The sequence below is a fragment of the Clarias gariepinus genome, chromosome 4, assembly GCF_024256425.1.
Source record: "Clarias gariepinus isolate MV-2021 ecotype Netherlands chromosome 4, CGAR_prim_01v2, whole genome shotgun sequence".
In the NCBI taxonomy this organism is placed as follows: Eukaryota; Metazoa; Chordata; class Actinopteri; order Siluriformes; family Clariidae; genus Clarias; species Clarias gariepinus.
The window spans coordinates 3,578,831-3,599,249 of record NC_071103.1 but is presented as its reverse complement, the minus strand read 5'-3'; the positions used below and the strand labels follow the sequence as shown (position 1 = coordinate 3,599,249).

At 39.3% G+C, this 20,419-nt stretch overlaps 1 protein-coding gene across 2 annotated transcripts in view; it reads right to left on the bottom strand.

Moving 5' to 3' along the window:
• Positions 1 to 20,419, bottom strand: part of agap3 (ArfGAP with GTPase domain, ankyrin repeat and PH domain 3) — a 128,129-nt gene that overhangs the window by 47,735 nt on the left and 59,975 nt on the right. For both annotated transcript variants that reach the window (XM_053494235.1, XM_053494234.1), the window contains exons 2-8: positions 19,836 to 19,894; positions 16,162 to 16,249; positions 13,366 to 13,451; positions 11,155 to 11,296; positions 10,833 to 10,967; positions 7,672 to 7,799; positions 6,392 to 6,550 (exon numbers count right to left, since the gene is read on the bottom strand). In XM_053494235.1, coding sequence (XP_053350210.1) covers positions 6,392 to 6,550; positions 7,672 to 7,799; positions 10,833 to 10,967; positions 11,155 to 11,296; positions 13,366 to 13,451; positions 16,162 to 16,249; positions 19,836 to 19,894 — 797 coding nt within the window. The remainder of the gene's footprint in view (positions 1 to 6,391; positions 6,551 to 7,671; positions 7,800 to 10,832; positions 10,968 to 11,154; positions 11,297 to 13,365; positions 13,452 to 16,161; positions 16,250 to 19,835; positions 19,895 to 20,419) is intronic.

Below are 20,419 nucleotides of genomic sequence, written 5' to 3'. Positions count from 1 at the left end.
AAACAAAACGAGTCGATCAGCGCAAATGCAAAAAATCACCGCCAGATGTGGACTTGATCGTGGCAGGTGTAATGAGCGTGAGCATGTGTCATGGGGTGTGTGGTGGGGTGTGTGGATGAAAGAGGGGGCAAAACATGTTGCAAAATAAACAAACAAATAATTAAGAAAAAAAAAAAAAGAAAGAAAAAGAGCGCAAAAGCCAAACAGCGCGACAGACAGCAGCACACTGAGCGTGCAGTATAGAAATACACAAACTACACACAGGACATGACACACGCACAACAATTATATACATACACACAAAACCTCTTTTTTTTTCCCCCAAAAAAAGTTTTGGCGCCTTTTAGATTATCAACGTTGATCATTAACAAACCAGACAGACACATTCATTTATACATGATTTCAATTCAGTTTGTCTGGTCCATGTCTTCTCTAACGCCATCTCCCTGAAAACAACCCTAAAACTCTGCTAGCAACTTTGAAAAAATAAACAATCAAAAAAGTAACAAGGTTAGGGTTAGACAAGTTAAAAAAATTTGAGCAACAACATAAGGAAAAGAAATGTAATATTTTAGAGTCAGATCCTGGAGACATTCCTGGAAAAGGACGAAAATGTTAGAAAGCAGGTACATTTTTATATTATATTTTTCTTTGAAAAAAATAAAAAATAAATCACAGGTGTTATGAGCTTTCATACACGCGCGCGCACACACACACCTGACAAACGAGATGAATGACGTTCATTCGCAAAATGGAAACCGGACATAATCAAAGGAGAAACAAGAGTCCAAGCAAACACAACACGATCATATCAATTTTAAATTTTTTATTTATCTTTCTTTTTTTTGGTTTGTTTTATATTTATATATATTTATGTACAGACACCATACAAATCAAGTCACAGGTTCACTTGGAAAGAATCGGCAGGCCGAGCCACACGGTGCAGTTCCGACGAGGACGACAGAGGCGCTGTTATTATTTATAATTTTTTTTCTTTAATAGATATACTCATATATCTATAGAATATACTTTCTATTGAATACCATTGGTAAATAAATTTCAATACAAGATATACGGCAGTCTATCTTTTTTTTCATCTGTTATTATCATGGTCATAGAAATGACTGTAACAGTTTATCGTTCCACAGCTTTCTGAACAAACAATTAATTCATTAAAAAAAGACAAATAATAATAGTAATAAAAAGACAAAACAAAAACAGGTTAGACACTACATTCATACAAATCAGTGCAATCCACACCATTTTAGTTCTTACTTTGTGATCCCTGTGCTTTATTTTATGAAGGCCTTCATAAGATTTTTTCACACTCCAGCTTTAGGGCATGGGAACAAAGTCTGAGGAAAAGAAAGAAAGAAAAAAAAACGTGCAACGCCTCATTGATCACAGTTGGCATTACATGTGGATGGATTTGAGTTCGGACGCGCGACTTCATGCCGAGTGTAAAGAAAAAAAAAAGAAAAAGAAAGAAAACTCATTATGATTGCGCTCGTTTCCCGAGAAGACTTTGTCACCAGCAACCGAAAGAGGAGTGTGAAAAAATTTCCCCTAACTGTTCTTGAACATGTTGCATTACCCACGTCGTCTAATTTGCAAACGAGACAAGGTGAAACCGATCCAGGGAAAGGAAAAGGATAGAGAGAGCAGGGGGAAGAAGAAGTAGAAGAAGAAGAAGTAGAAGAGGAAACGCAAAACAAACAGATAGTTAGAACTTGGCACGTCTTTTAGAGTCCTTGCTTGCGGCAAAAAAAGGCATCGTGATGTCATGTGTTCAGTCCTTGTTGGGGGTTAAAAAGCGTCCGAGGAGAAATGAGAAAGCGGACAAATATATGCGAAAAGGGGAGGGGCCTCAGGCCAAATCAGTTCGATGCGTTAATGGAGTTCGTACATTTAAAGTTTGAGAGTCTTTAACTGGCTGGCATGGACATGTCCAATAAAGCCATGATGCATTACCCACAGTGCATTGGGAGCAGGAGACAGGGAGAAGGACACTAAGGGTAAAGCAGCATGCTCGTGTGTGTGCGTGTGTGTGCGTGTGTGTGTGTGTGTGTGTGTTGTGCGTGTGTGTGTGTCTGTCTGTCTGTCTGTATGTGTGTGAGGTGCTGAAAAAATTGAATTGTCACACCGACAAAGAAGGGCCCTCCAAAGGGTTCTGCAAAAGGAGCCCTTTTTGTTGAGGGAGAGTGGGAAAGAGACTGCAAATAGTGACACTCACGGGACAGATCAAGTCCCGCTCTTCCAGAACTTTCTTTTCTCTCTCTCTCTCTCTTTTTTTTTAAGGCCTGGAAGGGGAAAATATGAAGGTTCAAATGATGAAAAAAATGAAAGGATGAGACGGCTCAAGGATTGAGATGAAGGATGTCAAAAAGGTTTCACAAAAAAGAAATTCATTTACAAAAAGAAAACAAAGAGGATGAGAACCCCTTTCCCCTTTCCACCTCCGTACTTTCACACGTAAATGACGTCGTACCAATGAGGAACATATTGGTGGCGGTTCCTTAAGTACCATGGAAGCACTGAGTGACTATTGGTGTCCTTTGCTGACATCTAGTGGCACAAAACTCACATCACATCTCACACACGCACATGATGGAGAGATGGAATTTATGAAACGCTAATAATAGTGTGGGGAAAAAAAACTCAGCTAAATGTGTGATAGAATTTAGTGCGATTGCTTCAAAATCAACAACTTCCTTTTGCCTTTTGGTAAATTTTTTCCAGAATTTGAATGAGCACACTAATATGTATTTTCCCCCCAAAGGTCGAATTATGTAGCGCAAACAAATTCTGATTCTAAAATATGCACCGTTCCATAATTTCTGATGTAACTTTACTTAATTATGTACCGTTCATTTATGCAGCACTTTACTCAGTAAGTACCATAATTGCCTACTATAAGTATGGTCTTGTCGCAGTGGGGGGGGGGGGGGGGGGGGGTTCGAGCATGGACAGACAGAAGGGGCGGGCCTAACCGGTAAAGCACAAGTGATTGTTTCATCTCTCAGTTTACCTCAAGCTGTCAAGTGCCAGACGCGGGACCTCGATGCTGCCACAGTTCTTTATTTAATTCTATAATGTCGCTTATGCACCATATTAAGTTTTATAATTAATTATTACAGTACCTTGTTAATCGAATACAGTAATTAATTATGCATTGAAATTTAATTACAGTACCATTCTAACTGATTAAGCTCAATAAGTAGTTATGTAACACCAATTAATTACGGTACTCTGTTCATTCATTAAGCGCTAGAATAATTATGTACCGTAACTTCCTCGTATTTGCCAATTTAAAGACATATCAAAGGTACAAAAGACGCACTCATGTACCCTGAACTGTAAAATTAAGTGCTATTGTTCCCGCCCCCCCCACCTCCCAAGAACATAAAACCGGGCCTACCCAAAGGATCTTCTAAGATTTTGAGACCACACATAAACCAGATGATAACTTTTGCTTTTTTTTTTTTTAAAGAAAAGAGCATAGTTTTTGACTGTTCAGCGTTTTGTTAAAGTCTTAAACACAAGAAAAAGGTGTATGAGATCTTAATAAGGCCACTCTTAAGTGCAGCTGTGAAAGAACTGTCATAAAAGTACCAAAAAAATGGATGGACAGATGGAAGGATGGATGGATGAATGAATGGATAGGTAGTTTGACAGAATGGAGAGTCATCCCCGTTGGTGGAAACTCCCAATTGGCGATCACCATTTAATCACCAGCGATGCAGCGGTCATGATTCTTGCATGGTATGAGCATCTCTTCTCCAGTTGCGCTGGACATCGGAGACCTTGCTTTTCTTGTTGTTTTTTTTTTTCCTTTCCATTCCCTACCTCCCTTTTTCCCTCCCTCCCTCCATGTTGCTGCTCCTCAGAAGGTCATGAGTTGGAACTTGCGCTCGCTCGGCCACTCGGGCACCCAGACGGGGTAGGTGGCGTGCTTCGGCTCCGCGGGCACAGGGTTTGACACTACCTATCAAGGGAGGGAGGGAGAAAACAGGACAGGGGAGCTAGCACGAGAGCCGCCAATCATCCTCCAGGGGCCTTCTGATTGGAGGACAGGTGGAATTGGGGTTGGGCCTGAATGGACTGGGGCTGGTCTTGACTGGTTAGACTGGAGGATGAACAGGGTGCTAGCAAAAGTGTGTCCCTGTCTTTTCCTCCAGCAGAAAGCCCGCTAGGCGAACGTCTGTTAAAAGTGAGAAGAGAAGGGTGGGGGGAGGGGCTTGGCGTTGATTGGTTGAATTGACGCTGTGGCAGGAAGGGGGGCGGGGCAAAGTGAAAGACGTTTTCTTACAGGGAAAACTTGCAGCATGCAATGTGTCTAGGAAACATTTTTTCCTTTTGTGTAAAACGTTAAAGAGTTAAATATAAAAAGAAAAGGGCTCAGAAGGAATTGAAAAATAAAATAAAATGAAATAAAGTAAAGCGGTTAGGGAGCCAAAAATTTGCCCCTTTCCTTATTTCATATCGCCTCGCCTTTTTCTGACTTATTAAAATGTCTAAAGCAGCTGTAAATCAGAGCAACTGGACTTGGGACATCGAAATTTATTTTATTTTTTTTTTATTTTCACTCTGCAAAGTACTTTTTCCACCCCAGGAAGGGTTTTTCCATTGGATACCAGCCCAGTATTATTGATTCAAGTTGTATGGTTTTTGAAGATTCTCAATTTTGGCACCAACAAGACCTAATGGTACTCAGGGTTGGGGCTACTGCGACACAATATACAGACAAACGGAAGGGGGAGAAGGGAGGAAAAAGTCAAAACAGAACCACTTGGTTTGTACAATCAGAACCAACATTGTGCTACTGTGTTTCTCAATCTGCATAAACCTTTAGTTTATTTAAATGATGCATGCACAAAATATAGCAGAAAGAAGCAGAAATATGCTTTGTTTCGCTTCCTTTTTCGAGTATCTGAACTGTACGGTTTAGAAATACGTTGTGTTTATAACATTCTCACAGTGTATGTGAGTTAAAGTTAAAGAAAGTTACTGCGCCTCTTCCGGTTGTTCTTACCGCTAGGTTCCACTGGTTCCAATTTGGGCAAGTTTTTTTTAATGAGCCGTAGTGTCAGCATGCAACTGAAGAAAAATAATCCCTGACAGGGTGGATGCAGGCGCAGGAGGTACGTACTGTTACCACCCTGAAACTGATCATTTTCCAATAACAGCATGTTTTATTTCTCTTACACAACAGAAATTAGTTGATTATGACATTTTTCTATTTATTAAAAGAATGACTTATTGGACATTTTATTCGTTTGTTTTATTCGTATATTTAATGTCAAATGCACACCAAACAAGCAATTCTAGTTATTTCATATATTATAGTCATTTTTTTCGCTTGTATCCAACTTGGTGTTTTAATACAGACTTGAGATTTAACTAATTAGGTACAACTGTTATAATATATTTCCTTACATTCAGGAACATTATAAAGATGAGACAAGTCCAGACGCTATGATTTACCCCTGCGAGGCAAGTAAAAAAAAATTTTGCCTTGGAAAGCTTGCTCAATGAGGGTTTTGGTATGGCTAAGCTCAACGGCTCCCTCTGGTGTTCGTAAAGTACAGAGTCCCCTAAATGCAGATCTCCAGACAGCACCTCCGCTATCGCTGTGTATTTAACCCCCAGGCTTGGTTTTAGGATTTGTATGTAGGAATAGCATTGTCTTAGCATTAATAGCATTTAATTTTCTCATTAATAATCTCAGCTCTTGGCAATATGACTATAATTCAAGGAATGGAAAAGGACTAGGAATTTGAGTTGCAAAGACTGGCCAGAGAAGACAACGATTTACTATTAACAATCGAGATTAATCTGTGATAATTAGTATGCAGAATGGGTCTAATCTCAAAAACACTAAACAAACCCAGATATTTTTATTATTCTTTTTTTTAATTCATTTTAAAGACTTTGATGTCTATCATGGATGATCAGGAGTCATGCTTTACCGTGAATATTTTCTCTAATTAATTTTGTGTTTAATTAATGCATATGCAGGCTTTTAACTCTTCACATATACTGTGATGTGAAACAACATAAAATGTTATTTTTATTTAACACTAGCTAAAAAAAAAAAAGAGTCAGGCACTTAAAGTAGCTTAAATAAGTTTTTTCTTTGTCATTATTTGAATTTTACAATTCCACGGAGATGCGCCACATAAAAATATGGGGAAAAAAGCTTTTTATTTTGACCTGAACAGAACAAAAGAGCTAACAGCGAATAATGCGTTGCGGCGGAGCTGTTTGGAAACCTGCAGTTGACAGGGTGCTCTCATTATCTCTCTTTCTCTCTGTTTCTATCTGTCTCTCTTTCCCTTTTCTCTCAGTAGTGCGAGTGTGTGGTGCTCTGCATCAGCTGCCTCATACTTACTGTGAAGATGTTGGAGCGGCGTTTGGACTGCTTGCGGATGGGCGTGGGCGTGTTTGAGGCAGCGATGGTCTCGATGCGCATCTCCCGCTGCCCCATGCTGGGGGTGGAGGGCACTGACGAGGAGTAGTCGCTGAACGGTGCGCCCCCTCCATTAGCAGCCTAGAAAAGAAAAAGAGAGAGAGAGAGAAAGAGAGAGAGGAAGAGGGAGGGAGACAGAACGGGAAAAAGAGAGGGAAGAGGAAAGAGGAAGAAAAAAGATATAGAAAAAGAAGAGAGAGAAAAATGGTGACAGGAAGAGAAATAGAGAGAGACATGGGGACACAAAAAGAGAGAGAGGGAGAGACAGAGAAACAGAAAGACAGAGAATAGCAAGAATGAAGACACCAAGAAATAGTAAGAGGTGACAGTAAGAACACGAAATGACAAATATAGGGAAGGAGAGAAGGAGTGAACAGGAAGAAGAAAGTAATCAACAGAGTGAATGAATGAGAGTGCCAGAGAGACAAAGGAAGAAAGGAGAGTTTGTTATTGGATTTTTTTTTATTTTATACTGATTGCCATTTTTTGGCATTGATCCTCTTTCTGTGACATCTGACAATTTTAGGATCGATGATGCCTCGATCATTTTAAACCAGTGTCTCGAATTTGTATTTCCGCAACCTATTTTATGTTAAATTAAATCAATGTGTTTCTCAGTTATTATCTTGAGAAACCCATCCACAGCCAGGTCTTAACTTCTTCCTGGGAAAAAACTAGTAAAAAAAAAAAAAAAGTTATACTGCTTCTGACTATTAAAACTGTCAAAGGTAAAAAAAACAAAAAAAACCATAAATGAATACATTTTATATATATCTCACATGAATTTCCATTTATTTTTAGTAAGGGTGCAAATAATTTCGGAACACTTATAACTGCTTATACCTTTTACATAGGAACTGCCTGTGGATGGTGAAACCACTCTTCAGAGACTTCCATTGTCTCTACACACTTTATTATTATTAGTTTTAATACAAGGAGTTAACAAGTTGTTATTTATAACGTATATAATATATATCTATAGTTATTTATTCTCATCACTCCAATATTATTGGGTAATATGTGCAGATAGCATATAAATCACATAAATCCAGTTACAATAGAATGTATACAAAACTTCACACAGGGAGAACACTCATGCTAGATGCTTTACTTAACACGTTTAAAGATCTGTAAGGATTTTTGCCGTGAGTGTGTTCGTAACGCTTTCCTCGCGTCCCGGCTCGAGTCGAGGTCGGGCTCACCTGGTTGAGGTGTACCGAGGGAATAGCCGCGGCGGGCACGGACGTGTGGCTAGGCGAGTTTGGCAGAGATTTGCACGGCCCGATGGCCAGCTGCTGCTTCTTCCTCAGCGCAACCACCTTCTGAGCAACTGCGGATACACACACACACACACACACACACACACACACATATAAAAAGTTATAAACACCCACTGGCTAAGCAGTAAAAAAAATAAATAATAATAATAATTTTTTTGGTATATAAGTGGCAAGTAATTAACTATCGGAAGTGAAGATTATGATCATTAACAGATAAGACTTAAATCCTCTCAAAGACTCGCTCGGGTTTCCGCATGCTAGCTAATAAATATTTATAAAACTTAGTCTAAATCCTTTCAGCTAATTTGTTATAATAGGGAAATCACTGTCGCTTTTTACAAACATGGCCTTTTAAATATTATGTAACGTAGGCAAATAATAGCTAGGAAGCTAAGTAATGAATATTATAACCATACAGTATATAAATATTAAAATCTTCTTAGATATTCTGCCAGTTTAGAAAATGTTAGCTAGCCAGCTAGCCTGTCTGGTTAGCTAATGTTAGCAAGCTGGTTAGCGTTACAGTAATAGTAACGGCGATGAAAATCTATTAATGTGATTAAAATTCTCTCAGATATACTGTCTGCTTAGAACATGATAGCTAGCTGGCTAAGGTTACCAGCTGAAATTATGAATATTTACATTTATAACATGAACTACATCCTCTCAGATACCATCAGGTTAGAATAAATACGATTACAAGAACTGATTAGATTTAATAATGAAAAAATGATTTTTAAAAAAAGAGAAATATGACATTCAGATACTCTGTCAGGTTAGCACATGCTAGCTATCGGGCTAGATTTGAATACTAAAAGGCTAAATCCTCTCATACAGAGTGTGAGATTAGGTTAGAGAACTGATGAGTGTTAGCAAAAAAAAATCAATGTTAATAAAAATAAAAGCATACTGTGAAATTTTATAAGATACAGTGTCAGGTTAGGGCATGTTAGCCAGCTGACTAGCATTACCTTTAAACTACATGACTAGTTACAAATATGAATGAAATTCTCTCAAACATTCCGTCAGACTAGCTAATATTTGCTAGGTAGCTAAAGTAAGCTGCGAGTAGCAAAAAAGTAAATTTAGTACAAGAAATAAAATGTTCTAAATCAAGTCTAAACTGGTCTAAATCATCGGAGATATTCTTTTATGTTAGCAAATACTAACAGAATAGATCATTATTAATATTAAGTTAGCAATAAATATTAGATAATCTTTAATGAATATAGTAAATCCTTTAAAATATTGTGCCAGGTTAACACAATGTTAGCAAACAGGGCAGTGTTAGTGGTATTGATGATAAATATTTATGAATATTCTGTCAAGTTAGCGCAATGTTAGCTAACTGACTAGAGTTTTAACAAAAAATTTGAATATTTGTTTATCTTAAATCCTCTCTGATATTATATTAGGTTAGCATGCTAATTATTTAGCTAGGTAATCTTTGCATGAATAGTGCATGTTAGCTGACTAAGGTGTATTGTAAGCTTTAACATTTCTAAACATTTAGAAATACTGCCTCAGTCCTCTCAGACACAAGTTAGATAGCGGGTAGGGTTGGAAATAAAGATTTAGTTGCAGTCAATTCTGCCTTGTTACTTTAAGTTAGCTAGCAGGCTGGTGTTTGATAGTTTCATTTTTAACCTTTCATGGGGTCTGGGGAACAAAAATGGGCTAAAATGGGTCGCAATTGCAAATGCTATCTAAAAATAATAATGTCTACCTATCTTCTATTAAATAAAAATGTCCGTAATAACACTGTACGTTATCCAATTACTGAGGTTAATCCTAAAATCACATTATTAATAGTTTATTAATAATTGCTGCATATTTTCTTATGCCAGAACCCAGTCAATGTTCTTTCCCATGGCCTATAGGAGGCATAAATCAACGAGACAGCTATCCACTAGAGGGAGTACTAACCCCACACATCATCATAAACCTCCCTTACACTGCGGCATATCAACACAAAGCCCCATTAAACTCCAGGAGATGCTGATCCTCCATCATAACACACAGTATTTGCTATAATGAGCAATTACTGTATTTATTATAACTGTGAGTTGATTTGCAGTGCTCTCGGAAGAGACAAATTTATTGTCTTCCTCTGCAGTTATGTCATGTCTTTAAACCCCCGGGTGCTTTTTTTAATTATTATTATTATTTAACATGTTCTTTTTTGGACACTCATTTATCATATACCTCAAATAACATCCATTTTAGAACTGGGAATAGTGCAGGATATTAGGGGGAAAACGCAGTAAAGGCACCGAGAACAGGAGGACCGAGTTGCAGCATAAGCTTCCTACTGTTCAGAGATGCCGGAAGACCACAGACGGCTAATTACTGCAGACGAGCGCATATGAAGAGTGGGAAATGGAGAAATAAGTAAGCGATTAGAGCCTGCCGTTGGTATTAATGCTCCAGAGTGTACATCAAATACATTCTTTTAATTATTTCAAGCGCAGCCTAAGGACTCGATTAAGCGCGGAGAAGAAAGGCTGGCCATCGCCGTCTCAGGCATGATGAAACACAAGGAGGAAGCAGGCACGTAGAGACCGTACAGCACTCCGGTAAATGTAGGTGATTAAAACAAAACAAAGTGACTTCCGGAGATGTTAATATAAAATCTGGGTGCATAGGCAATAGCATCTCTAGAATAACAGCGCTAATGTGGGATCAACAAATTCCTGCCTGTTTAATCATATTAACAAGAATGTAAAGAAAAAAAAGTAAGAAGGATCCAGGATTACTGTTCATACCCAAAGCAGGTGGAGAGACTGTAATTCCCAGGAGAAGACTATTATTATTTATGATTTATAGCTGACCACAAAGATGGCGCCAGTCGAAAGCTGCCTTCAAAGCTTCAGCTCAAAAGAAATTCCTCTTGCTCACTTTTTTTTAGCTTATTTATTTTTCCACACTATTAGAATGTATATAAAGTGTAGATTAAAGATTTATGATACTAAATGAAATCCAAGAATACTTCGTCACTAAGTTACTGTTATTGTTTTGTTTAGTTTTTTGTTGAAGGATCTGAGCTTCACTGGTGTCATGACTTTAACGTTTGGGTGTCTCACCATCCTGGAAGACTCTCTCTACGTTGAGGCCGTAAGTGGAGCAGGTCTCGTAGTAGGTGGAGCGCTTCAAGTCATTGGAGAGCTTCCGAGCTCGGGCGTCGTCGATTACTCTCGGGTTGGTGGCACTTATGGCATCTTGACAGAAGAAGCGAGAGAGAGAGAGACAAGGGCATGTGAGGGCATGTTTCTGGCAAAGGAGTTTTGACTGTGAGATCATTAGCGCTGGGGTTTTTCTTGTAAGAAAAGAACTGGAGGTGTTTAAATTTGTATGAGAGGGGTGTTTAATAATGAAAAACACAAGAACAGGCGGGTCGTGACTCACCCTGCGTGCCCACCAGCACCATGGGCACCTCGGCCGTGTTCCTGTAGCTGGACAGGCGCAAGAAGTAATTATAGACCGTCTGGAAACTGATCTCATCCTCCAGGCTGAAGACAAACACCACGGCGTCCACCCAGGCGGCAAACTGAGCACACGAGAGAGACAGAGCAAACACAAGACATGTCTGAAAAAATACAACAACTTGTACATATTTAATCGGTCATGTCCAAATTCAACCCTCAGACACCACAGATAACAAAAGACTTTCAGATTTCAGAGGTCATTCACTGTACTCCTGCCATAATAGGAGAAGAGCTAACAATTCATTATCATACAAAAAAATCTTTCATAGCAATATACAGACAAACAAGTAATCATTTATTATCGTAATGCTAGCATATGAAAAAATGGCTAATTGGTTTGTACTATAAAGAAAGAAGCACTAATCATTCTCCACCATAATGAACAAAGAGTTAATCTTCCATTAATATAATGGAACAATCGTTCCACCATTTTTGACTACAGTACTAGTATACTGAAAGAACAGCTACGCCATCACTGAAGCACATCTAATCATTATCACAATGAAAGGACTTTCACTGCGAAACCTGTGAATAAAAGACTATTCTTCATTACTTTAATGTAGGAACAGCTAACTGTTCTTTACCTTCATCCCAGTCCAGTAGAAAAAGCGTAAATCTAGAAGAGCTAATAGTTAATGTTTGCGTAATTTAGACCTAAAAAATGTTCGCTATTATAACGAAAGAACAGATAACCATTTATTACTAAAAAAGGCAAAACAGCTGATAATTTGTTGCTGCAAACGAAGAACAGCTCATCCGCTTTCTATAGTACCACAATGAACAAGCATCTAAGCATTCCTTACTACAAAATGAGGAACAGCTAATTGTATTTCCCTATAAAAGAAGAACAGCTCATTGTTCATCGCCGTGAGGGAGAAACAGCTAACCCTTTAGATTACTATAAATGACAAACAGCTCATCATTTTCTAATCATTGAATGAGAGGGGAGGAACAGCCAATTACTAATAACTATAATAGAAGAACAGCTAATGGGTCATTACCGCAATCGAGAAGAGCCCGTTATTTGTTACTGTAATGAAGCTAATTGTACATCACCACAATGGAAGACCAGATAAACATTAGCACTATAAAAGAAGAAGAGTTTGTTAAAATTACTTTGAAGGAGAAACAGCCCATTGTTTGTTCATATAATGGAAGGACAGCTAACCATTCATATACCTAAAAAATAACAGCTCAACATTTTTGAACTATAAAAGGGTAACAGCTCACCATAATGAAAGAACAGCTAATTGCTCATTGCTCTAAAGTAGAACAGATTGTAGTTCAAGAAAAGTTCCCCAATGGAAAAAGAGCTAATCCTTCATTAGGCTCCTGGAAGAACAGCTCATCATTTATTACCATAATGCTTGCTTAACTGAAGAACAGCTAATGGAGGTATCAGAAGATGAATCGCTCCCACCACTCCACCAGGAGGCTCGCTCCCAGAACAGTTTCCATCAGCATCTCCTCTCCCGCTGTTCCGCTATGAGCCTCCAGCGCGCGTAATTAAGACGAACCGTAGCAGGCTGTGTATCATTTTGAAAGAGGAAAACAGAGACCAGACCGATACGTGCCCCAAAAAGCGACATGAGCGAGGGAACAACAAAAAAAAATCAATCATTCTTTTGTAGGGCTACTCGCCTCGCGCTCGAATGGGCTGCCGGGTCCAAATGAGGACGGCATAAGCGCAATTTGCAGAAATCTCCCAGAGGTCGTTTTAATTCGCTGTGATTCGACTGCACATCTTTCAATCATCTGAGTGCATTTAGTGCTAAAAGCAATTAGCGACGGACTGCATTAGAAGGCCGATAATGGTGTTTCTTATAATGAACCTTCCGCTGAGGGGTTCGTAAATGGGTCCCTTTTTAAAAAAACGAAATTTACCAGCTGCTGACACATTTCTCTTAAAGGAACGCTAATGTTTAAAGGACACCTCGAACCTGAAACACATTTTATAGATAGATAGATAGATAGATAGATAGATAGATAGATAGATAGATAGATAGAGAACGGCATTGTGGGTAACACAGGAAGCTGTTGACCAAAATAAGTTTAACACAAAACACATGCAGGATCATGTTATAAAGATTAATAAAAATACAAATAAATAAATCTTGCATCATAGTCATACCTGAAGCTCAGGAGGTCCTCCCTCGTCTCGGATTAGCAGCAGGTAGCTCTGTCCATCCACCACGATTTCCTTTTTAAACCTTCCTCCTGTGATGGAGAAGAAGAACGATGCCAGTCGTTAATTTGCTTTGTCAGTACTGTGAACAACAGCTTTTAAAAGTATTATGAGAAGGTTTAGATGCCAAATAATATTGAGGTCGCAGAAAGACAATTATAACGGTACATTTGATTAGCTAACTGATACCGCTAGGAATATACTGGGAGCTAGTCAGCTACCGTAGATATGTGCAACTAAAATAAAACAAAAAAGTAGTGCAAATATTGCTGACATAAGCACACAATGTTCGTCTGCATTTCGACAGCATTTTAAAGAAGGTAAATCTGGCTAGCAACTTTTTTTTCTCTTGCTACTTTTAAACACCAGGTGACACAAGATTACCATTTACCACACGGTTACCATTTATAATGGGTATTATTCTCGCATCTCAGCCGACGTTGATGTTGATCACACACAAACTGTGCGCTGATGATTCTTCGTGCACCCACTCTTTCACACTCTGGTATATGGCCGTCCCATCAATCATGGTCATTCAGTACATTCAGGTCGTCAGTTGACTTTATTTTATTTCCACATAGTGTTGCTGAGTCTAGGCCTGAGCGACTGAAGCAACCCCAGATCATAACACTGTCTCCAGAGGCTTGTACAGTGGACACTATGCATGATGGGTCGCTCTGGAATAAACGCAATCTGGACTCATCAGGTCACATGACCTTTTTGCGTCGCTTTAAAGACCAGTTTTTCTGCTTAAATTCCAGTTCAAATCTCCTTAGTGTTTTGTTTGATTGATGTAGCCCAATAATTTGTCCCTTCTGAAATGACGACGTTATTATTATTATTATTTTTTTGGCCAGGTATGGTGCATTATATGCATGGTGCATGACAATTATAATGTAAACGACGGGGGTACTGATTCCTCCCCCCCTTGAAATAACGAGGGGACAGGGTTACTTTTATATGCACATTCGGATACGTGGTCTAGGGACGTCCAAACAATCTAAAAATATTTGTATTATACATCTGTTCTTCACACTTTACTCTACAGTTTTTTTTTCCTTTTTCGAAAGTTAAACACGCAGACTTCTGCTATTCAACATCGACATGAGAGGGAACAATCGGGGTGACAGCCTCGATCAGGAACAGCTGAGGTTTTAAATTACATTCCTGTCAAAGTAATCGTGTTCTCGCCCTCGTAGAGATTAGGGGTGGCGACGGATTCAACAATAAATGCAATTTGTTTGTGTTTCTAATGTTAAAAAAAAAAAAAAAAAAAAATCTAAACATTCCAGATCAACAGATTTGTTCCTCCTCCACTTTAAATCTCAAAGCTTAAAGTGTTTGTTCAAACCTTTTCTGCTCAACACGGCTGTAAAAAGTGATTACAACGCGCTACAAAAATTCTCCCATGTGGCTTAGCTTGTGTATGCTTCACTCCCTAAAAGGGATCTGGCGCTGAATGCTGATTTCTAAACACACACTTCTGTCGTAATCGCGGAATTGTGTTCGCGTACGGCATTGAGCACATAACGTCTTAAGAACACCAGCAGATAATTATCCTGTGGCTGAGAGGGGGCAGATCCTAACATGCCAGCAAGGGCAAGCCTGATCTCATTCACTCGGGGCACATGTGTGATTTAGCGCTCTGTATAATACGCAACACGCTGCAAGTGGAAGAGTTAATACAATAAACCCGTTTGCATGTGAGAGCCAAAATGGTTTACTTTCATTTTATTTGTTTTTAATCCATCATGAAACCTGCAGACTAAAAACATGGTGTTGGACCTTGACACAGCAAAACAACCCAAGTCTCTGCCTGACCCTCTGTTGCTATAGCAACACCGCAGCTGGCGAATCCTAGCGCCCGTCTGTGTGCGGCAGGAAATCCAGAGGAACGTCAGAATAACGGCTTTATGCTTACATTTACAAAAGCGTTCGCTAATCAACCCGTTTCTATCACAACCGCAGGAGAATTATTACACGAGTTCTGAGTCTGAGAACGTGTCCTGACCTGAGGATCGGCTTAGAACAGACAACTCATTTATTATTAATACTACACGCCGTTAGATCCTCAAGCCACCTAGAAGACATGAAAACGGATGAAGCTTGGCTGAACCTTCCCGTGAGTCAATCCTGAATCGTGTAGCGTTCGAGCGGACACGCTGGATGAAACACATTGGGAGAGCCCTTCTATAAAAAAACTAATCAACAATAAATTGGTGTAAGCAATTTATAATTGTAAGCGTTTCGATTTCGTTTTCTTTGGTTCATTTACCTTCTAATTAGTTTTTTTTTTCTTGTATAATACGTTTTTACGGTAATGCATTACCAAAAAGGGATTCATACGCAAAATAACAACAACTTTTATGAGTTCATAAGCTCCAACAACAACAGACACAACAGAAGGGAATACAGTAATTCCGTGACGATGATGATGATGCAGATTCTAATGAACGAGCACGGAAGTCGATTCAGGTTGAGGCAAGAAGCAGATCCGAAATGAATCACTGTTTTTTGTTTTTAACATCACCTGGTGAGCTTTAACTACACCTCTCTTGCACAGATCAATTCCTTCTCCCACGGTCAATGTTCCCTCGGAAAAAACAAAAACAACCCATAATTATTACAGACACGGTGTACAGTGCGGCGAGCGGAGCAGCAGGGCCGCGCAGCGGGTAGCACCGACCCTGAAAAACAGATCACGTACAGCAGTCGGCCATTCTGGTCACAACATCCACTCACCCTCGGGAGACTCCTCCTGGACATATGTTCCCGTCAGGTACCGGTGCACGAGGGCCGACTTCCCGCTGGAGAGGTTACCTACAATGCCCTGCAACACGATACAGCAATGTTATTGCAATAGGGAGAAAAAAAAAACAAAAAACAGTGCATTCAAATGAGACAACAACAACGGCTCACAGGAAAAGAAAAAACAGAAAAAGATAACATTAGGGGACTTTTCCTATACAAGACATTACTAAATTCATCTAAAGTGCATTTAGTTCCACAAATTTAGTGGGGGTTTTTTTGGTTTAAAAATAAATAAATAAAAAAAAGCAAAACTCCAACATCACTCCGGACCAGACAGGTTTCCCTGGGCCTCGTGTCAGTCGTTTTATAAAGACTTATTACCGTCCTGTCAATCCGGCAGCGTGATTAGGCGATAACGTCACTCCGGATTAATCAAATCAAACGGACTAGAATCGCTAAACACAACACAAAGCGCCTGCTGAGGGGAGATGCTAATCTAAAGGATACGTTCGAGGCTCAGCAACGGACCAGTGAATAAAAGAAATAAAAATTAATAAAAAAATAAGGATTTAAGTTGTGTGAGGTAAAGAGAGGGGACAAGGGTTTATTACTCTGCAGCAGCTGATGATGATGATCATGTTAATCCTTATGATGGTTAAATCAGTGACGTCTTCACCAGCCAGCGGAGGACCAGCGGGGTTAGTAGGTTGGGTTCGACATCAAGGAGTTCAACCCACCTACTGTACTTAACGGTTTATAGACTTCTTAAATGTTTTTTTTTCTTTGTTTTTTTTTTTTTTTTTTTGGTCTAATGCTCCTTAAAGTACAAATACACACAGTTGATAGCAGATCCTTTTGAAAAGAATTCATTCCAGAGTGACAGGTGTGATAAAAATGTGCAGATGAGGCGGAAAAACGTGACTCCTGAGCTGACACTGATTCCCGTAACGTCTGTAACTCGCACAACGCTGTATCTTTTCAACATGAATTATTTTCATTACTCATCCAGGGAAATGACTTGACATGAAGGAAACCGCGTTGGTGTTAGAGTGTGTATTTAAAAAACTATTTTTTAAAATGTACAAAAGGAAAATTCAAGACTTGATATCAAACCTGCCAACTGAAAGGAAGTTTTTGGACCGGGACTTAAAGATTAATGTTGCAGCTGCATTATTAATTACAGTCTGATGATGTTGTTAGTCTTTCTGCTGCTCCCGTCGAGGGGTCACCACAACGTAACATCCGATCCGCACAATGACTTGGCACAGGTTTTATGCCGAATGCCCTTTCTGGAGCAACCCCCCACTTTATCTGGGCGTGAGACTGGCACTGCATCCAGGGGCTGGGGTTTGGACATTGGGTGGGAATCAATCCTGGTCCTTCCACATGGTAGCTGAGAAACCAACCACTGAGTCACCAATGCCCTAATAATAATAATTATACTCCTGTTAAGGTTCAGTAAACCTTTTTTTATTCATCATGATTCTGTTATTGTAGCATTATCACGGTATAATAGCCTAGCCTAAAAATACTAGTCATTAACTCTAGGCGCGGGCATTGCGCCTTTCGATTCCATTCGATTCTATAGCACTAATGTTTATTTTCTGATTTGGCTCAAGCAGCAAGATTTTACACAGTTGATAAAGTATTACAAACTACTTAACCAAATAGACCAAATTACTTAGACCAAATGTGAAACCATGACAACGCAACAACCCTTCGCCCAAACAACAGTGACATACTTAGCAGAATCAGCCTCTATACCGCGCGAAAAGACTGTCCGGATTGTTGATTTAGAAGGAGGTGAGCGATCGCAACCGTAACTAATGCGGCATAAGCAGGCCACTCTGGGTTAACTGCTTGTTAATTCATCTGGAGTGAGGCAGAGTGTGACAGATGCCCGTCTCCGGAATAACACCGTGTTTTAGAAAGGAATGAAGGAGGGGTCACTCATCGATGGATTCCTGGTGTTAGGAAAAGTATGTTATAGGGGAAGAACCTTCCATCAGTAGGTGCAGGGTGCACAGGGTGGTAGCTTTATTAAAAAACAAGGTTCTGTTAAGGGAAATGGCTTTACACACACTCTCTCTCTCTCATCTGAAACTCACCCCACATTAACAGGGGATGATTTATCTTTTCAGAGAGCTTACATTTTTTTACCAACAGATGGAAACTTTTTTTCTTTTCTTTTTTAATGAAGAGAATCCTTTACCTTGTGAGGAGCCATATGTCTGCATACAGTATGTAGTCACACACACACATAAACGTGGACTGACAGGCTTCAGGTAACACACTAACAATCTGTTCTGCGCTTGCCGTTATGTGAGCATCTTCCTTCTATTCATTATCTTCTCCAGGTACGTTCTTTGATGTTAATGATAAATGCTTTAATTCTACACTTAAGACTCAGGAATGCGAGTTCGCTGCACCGACATCACAAACGGCAGCTTCTAAAAAGTCAACATGATCCCCTCAGGATAGAGCGAGTCCTTTAAGGACGTCTGGAAAGAACAAAGACTACAGAAGTGCAAACATCCCCTCTTCCGCCACCCCCCCCTCAACCCCCCCTCTCTCCAGCCTGGGAGTGGGTGATTAATCCGAGTCCGGGCTTAATTACAAGGATGAGAACGGCGCTCGGGTCTTAACGAGGCTCAAGTAGCTGCGATCCTTCACAACCATCTCGGCACAAACGCGCCCCCTGATCGTGTGAGTGGTGCCCTGAGGTTTCAGACGCAAAAGAAACCTTGGTTCAGAGCGAGACTGATGATTTAAATGCGTCTGATTCTTCAGTAAGGCTGCTTGGGAAAAGAGGATGAGAAAAAAGCTAGCGTGATTACACGATGTGATTTTGCTAAATAACAACAACCCCCCAAAAATGTCAGTGATGTTCATTTTTATTTGGACAGGAAAAATAGGTCTGCTTAACAATAAGCACCTGCTCTATTTTTTTTTTAAACCAACCAAACAGCACATCGTCCTGCCTTCTCATTTTTTTTTTATTGGCTCACAAAACCAGGACATGTCCTTTCCCTTTCAGTCAATTTTTACTTTCCTGTATTTCATTTATTTTGTCTGTTTTCAGCTTGAAAAGTTGAAAACTGTCATTTTTATGTCAAAGTTCTTAAATTCTATGCCAAAGGCATAAATATTGGCACCTCCACCGAAGGTAGTCATTAAGATGCATTAAGAAACATTGTTTTGTAAAAATCCAAGAAATTTGCAAATGTTAAAGCCTGACACATTCATACGCGAGTTAAAAAAGCTCGTAGCTCTCTAACGAGTGACGCGGATGAACGGCTTTCAGCGACTGTCAGGCGTGTAACCCGAAAGTGCCACTCACTGCCAGTGGCACATCTGCCCCGCTGCGCCCCGGTGCCAGTCGAGCTCTTCGAAAGCCGTGTAATTTCATCGACGTCAGCTTTTGTTCATCTTACACCCTACTGTCCTAGACAGAATTGGCTAATCACGTCTTCAGAGAAACGGAAAAGTTCTCTGGAGCTTGACTCCAAACGCTCATTTCTTCCTATTTGTTCAAGTAAAATCAATTTTATATAATAAAAAAAAAGGCAGCACTTCAGTTTTCAATTTATTTTTCGGTTTGTAACTTAGGTTTATAATCTGTTTGAAAAACTTCGTCAGGTTTATTATAATGGGCACAAACTTACCACTTTGAGCTCCGGCACTGATCTGCTCAATGTCCACTCCTGACTGTTCACGAAGGAATCTGTAGAGGGGAAGGGAAAAAAAAAAACACACAGTTAATTTACAATATACAAACATAAGAATGATTTAAAAAATATATTTATTACTATAACTACTGTGTGTTTAGTGACAGATCTACACAGCATGCACTCCTAGGGGTGTACCGGTACGCGCATCCGAATTCCTATCGCTGGGTACAACATACTCAGTGTAATTAATGCACTTCAATTAATTTATTAAAGTGACTACTTAATGAAGTCACCTAATTAACGAATTTAATTTGAACACAATTTTCGAAAGTTCTAATCAAAATCATACATGTCCATATGTGTATGTATTTATATTTTATAATTTTAATTAAAACATCCACTAATTTTAAAGTTTAACATGTTTTATTTTAAAGTACAACGATGTGGATGTCACTTTACAACTCTGGCATTTTGTGTAGCCAAGGACTCACTCTGTATTTACTGTCAAAAAATACAAATTGTGCGAAAACAGTGGCATTTACAGCAAATAATGTTTAAAAAATATGCCTTATATATGC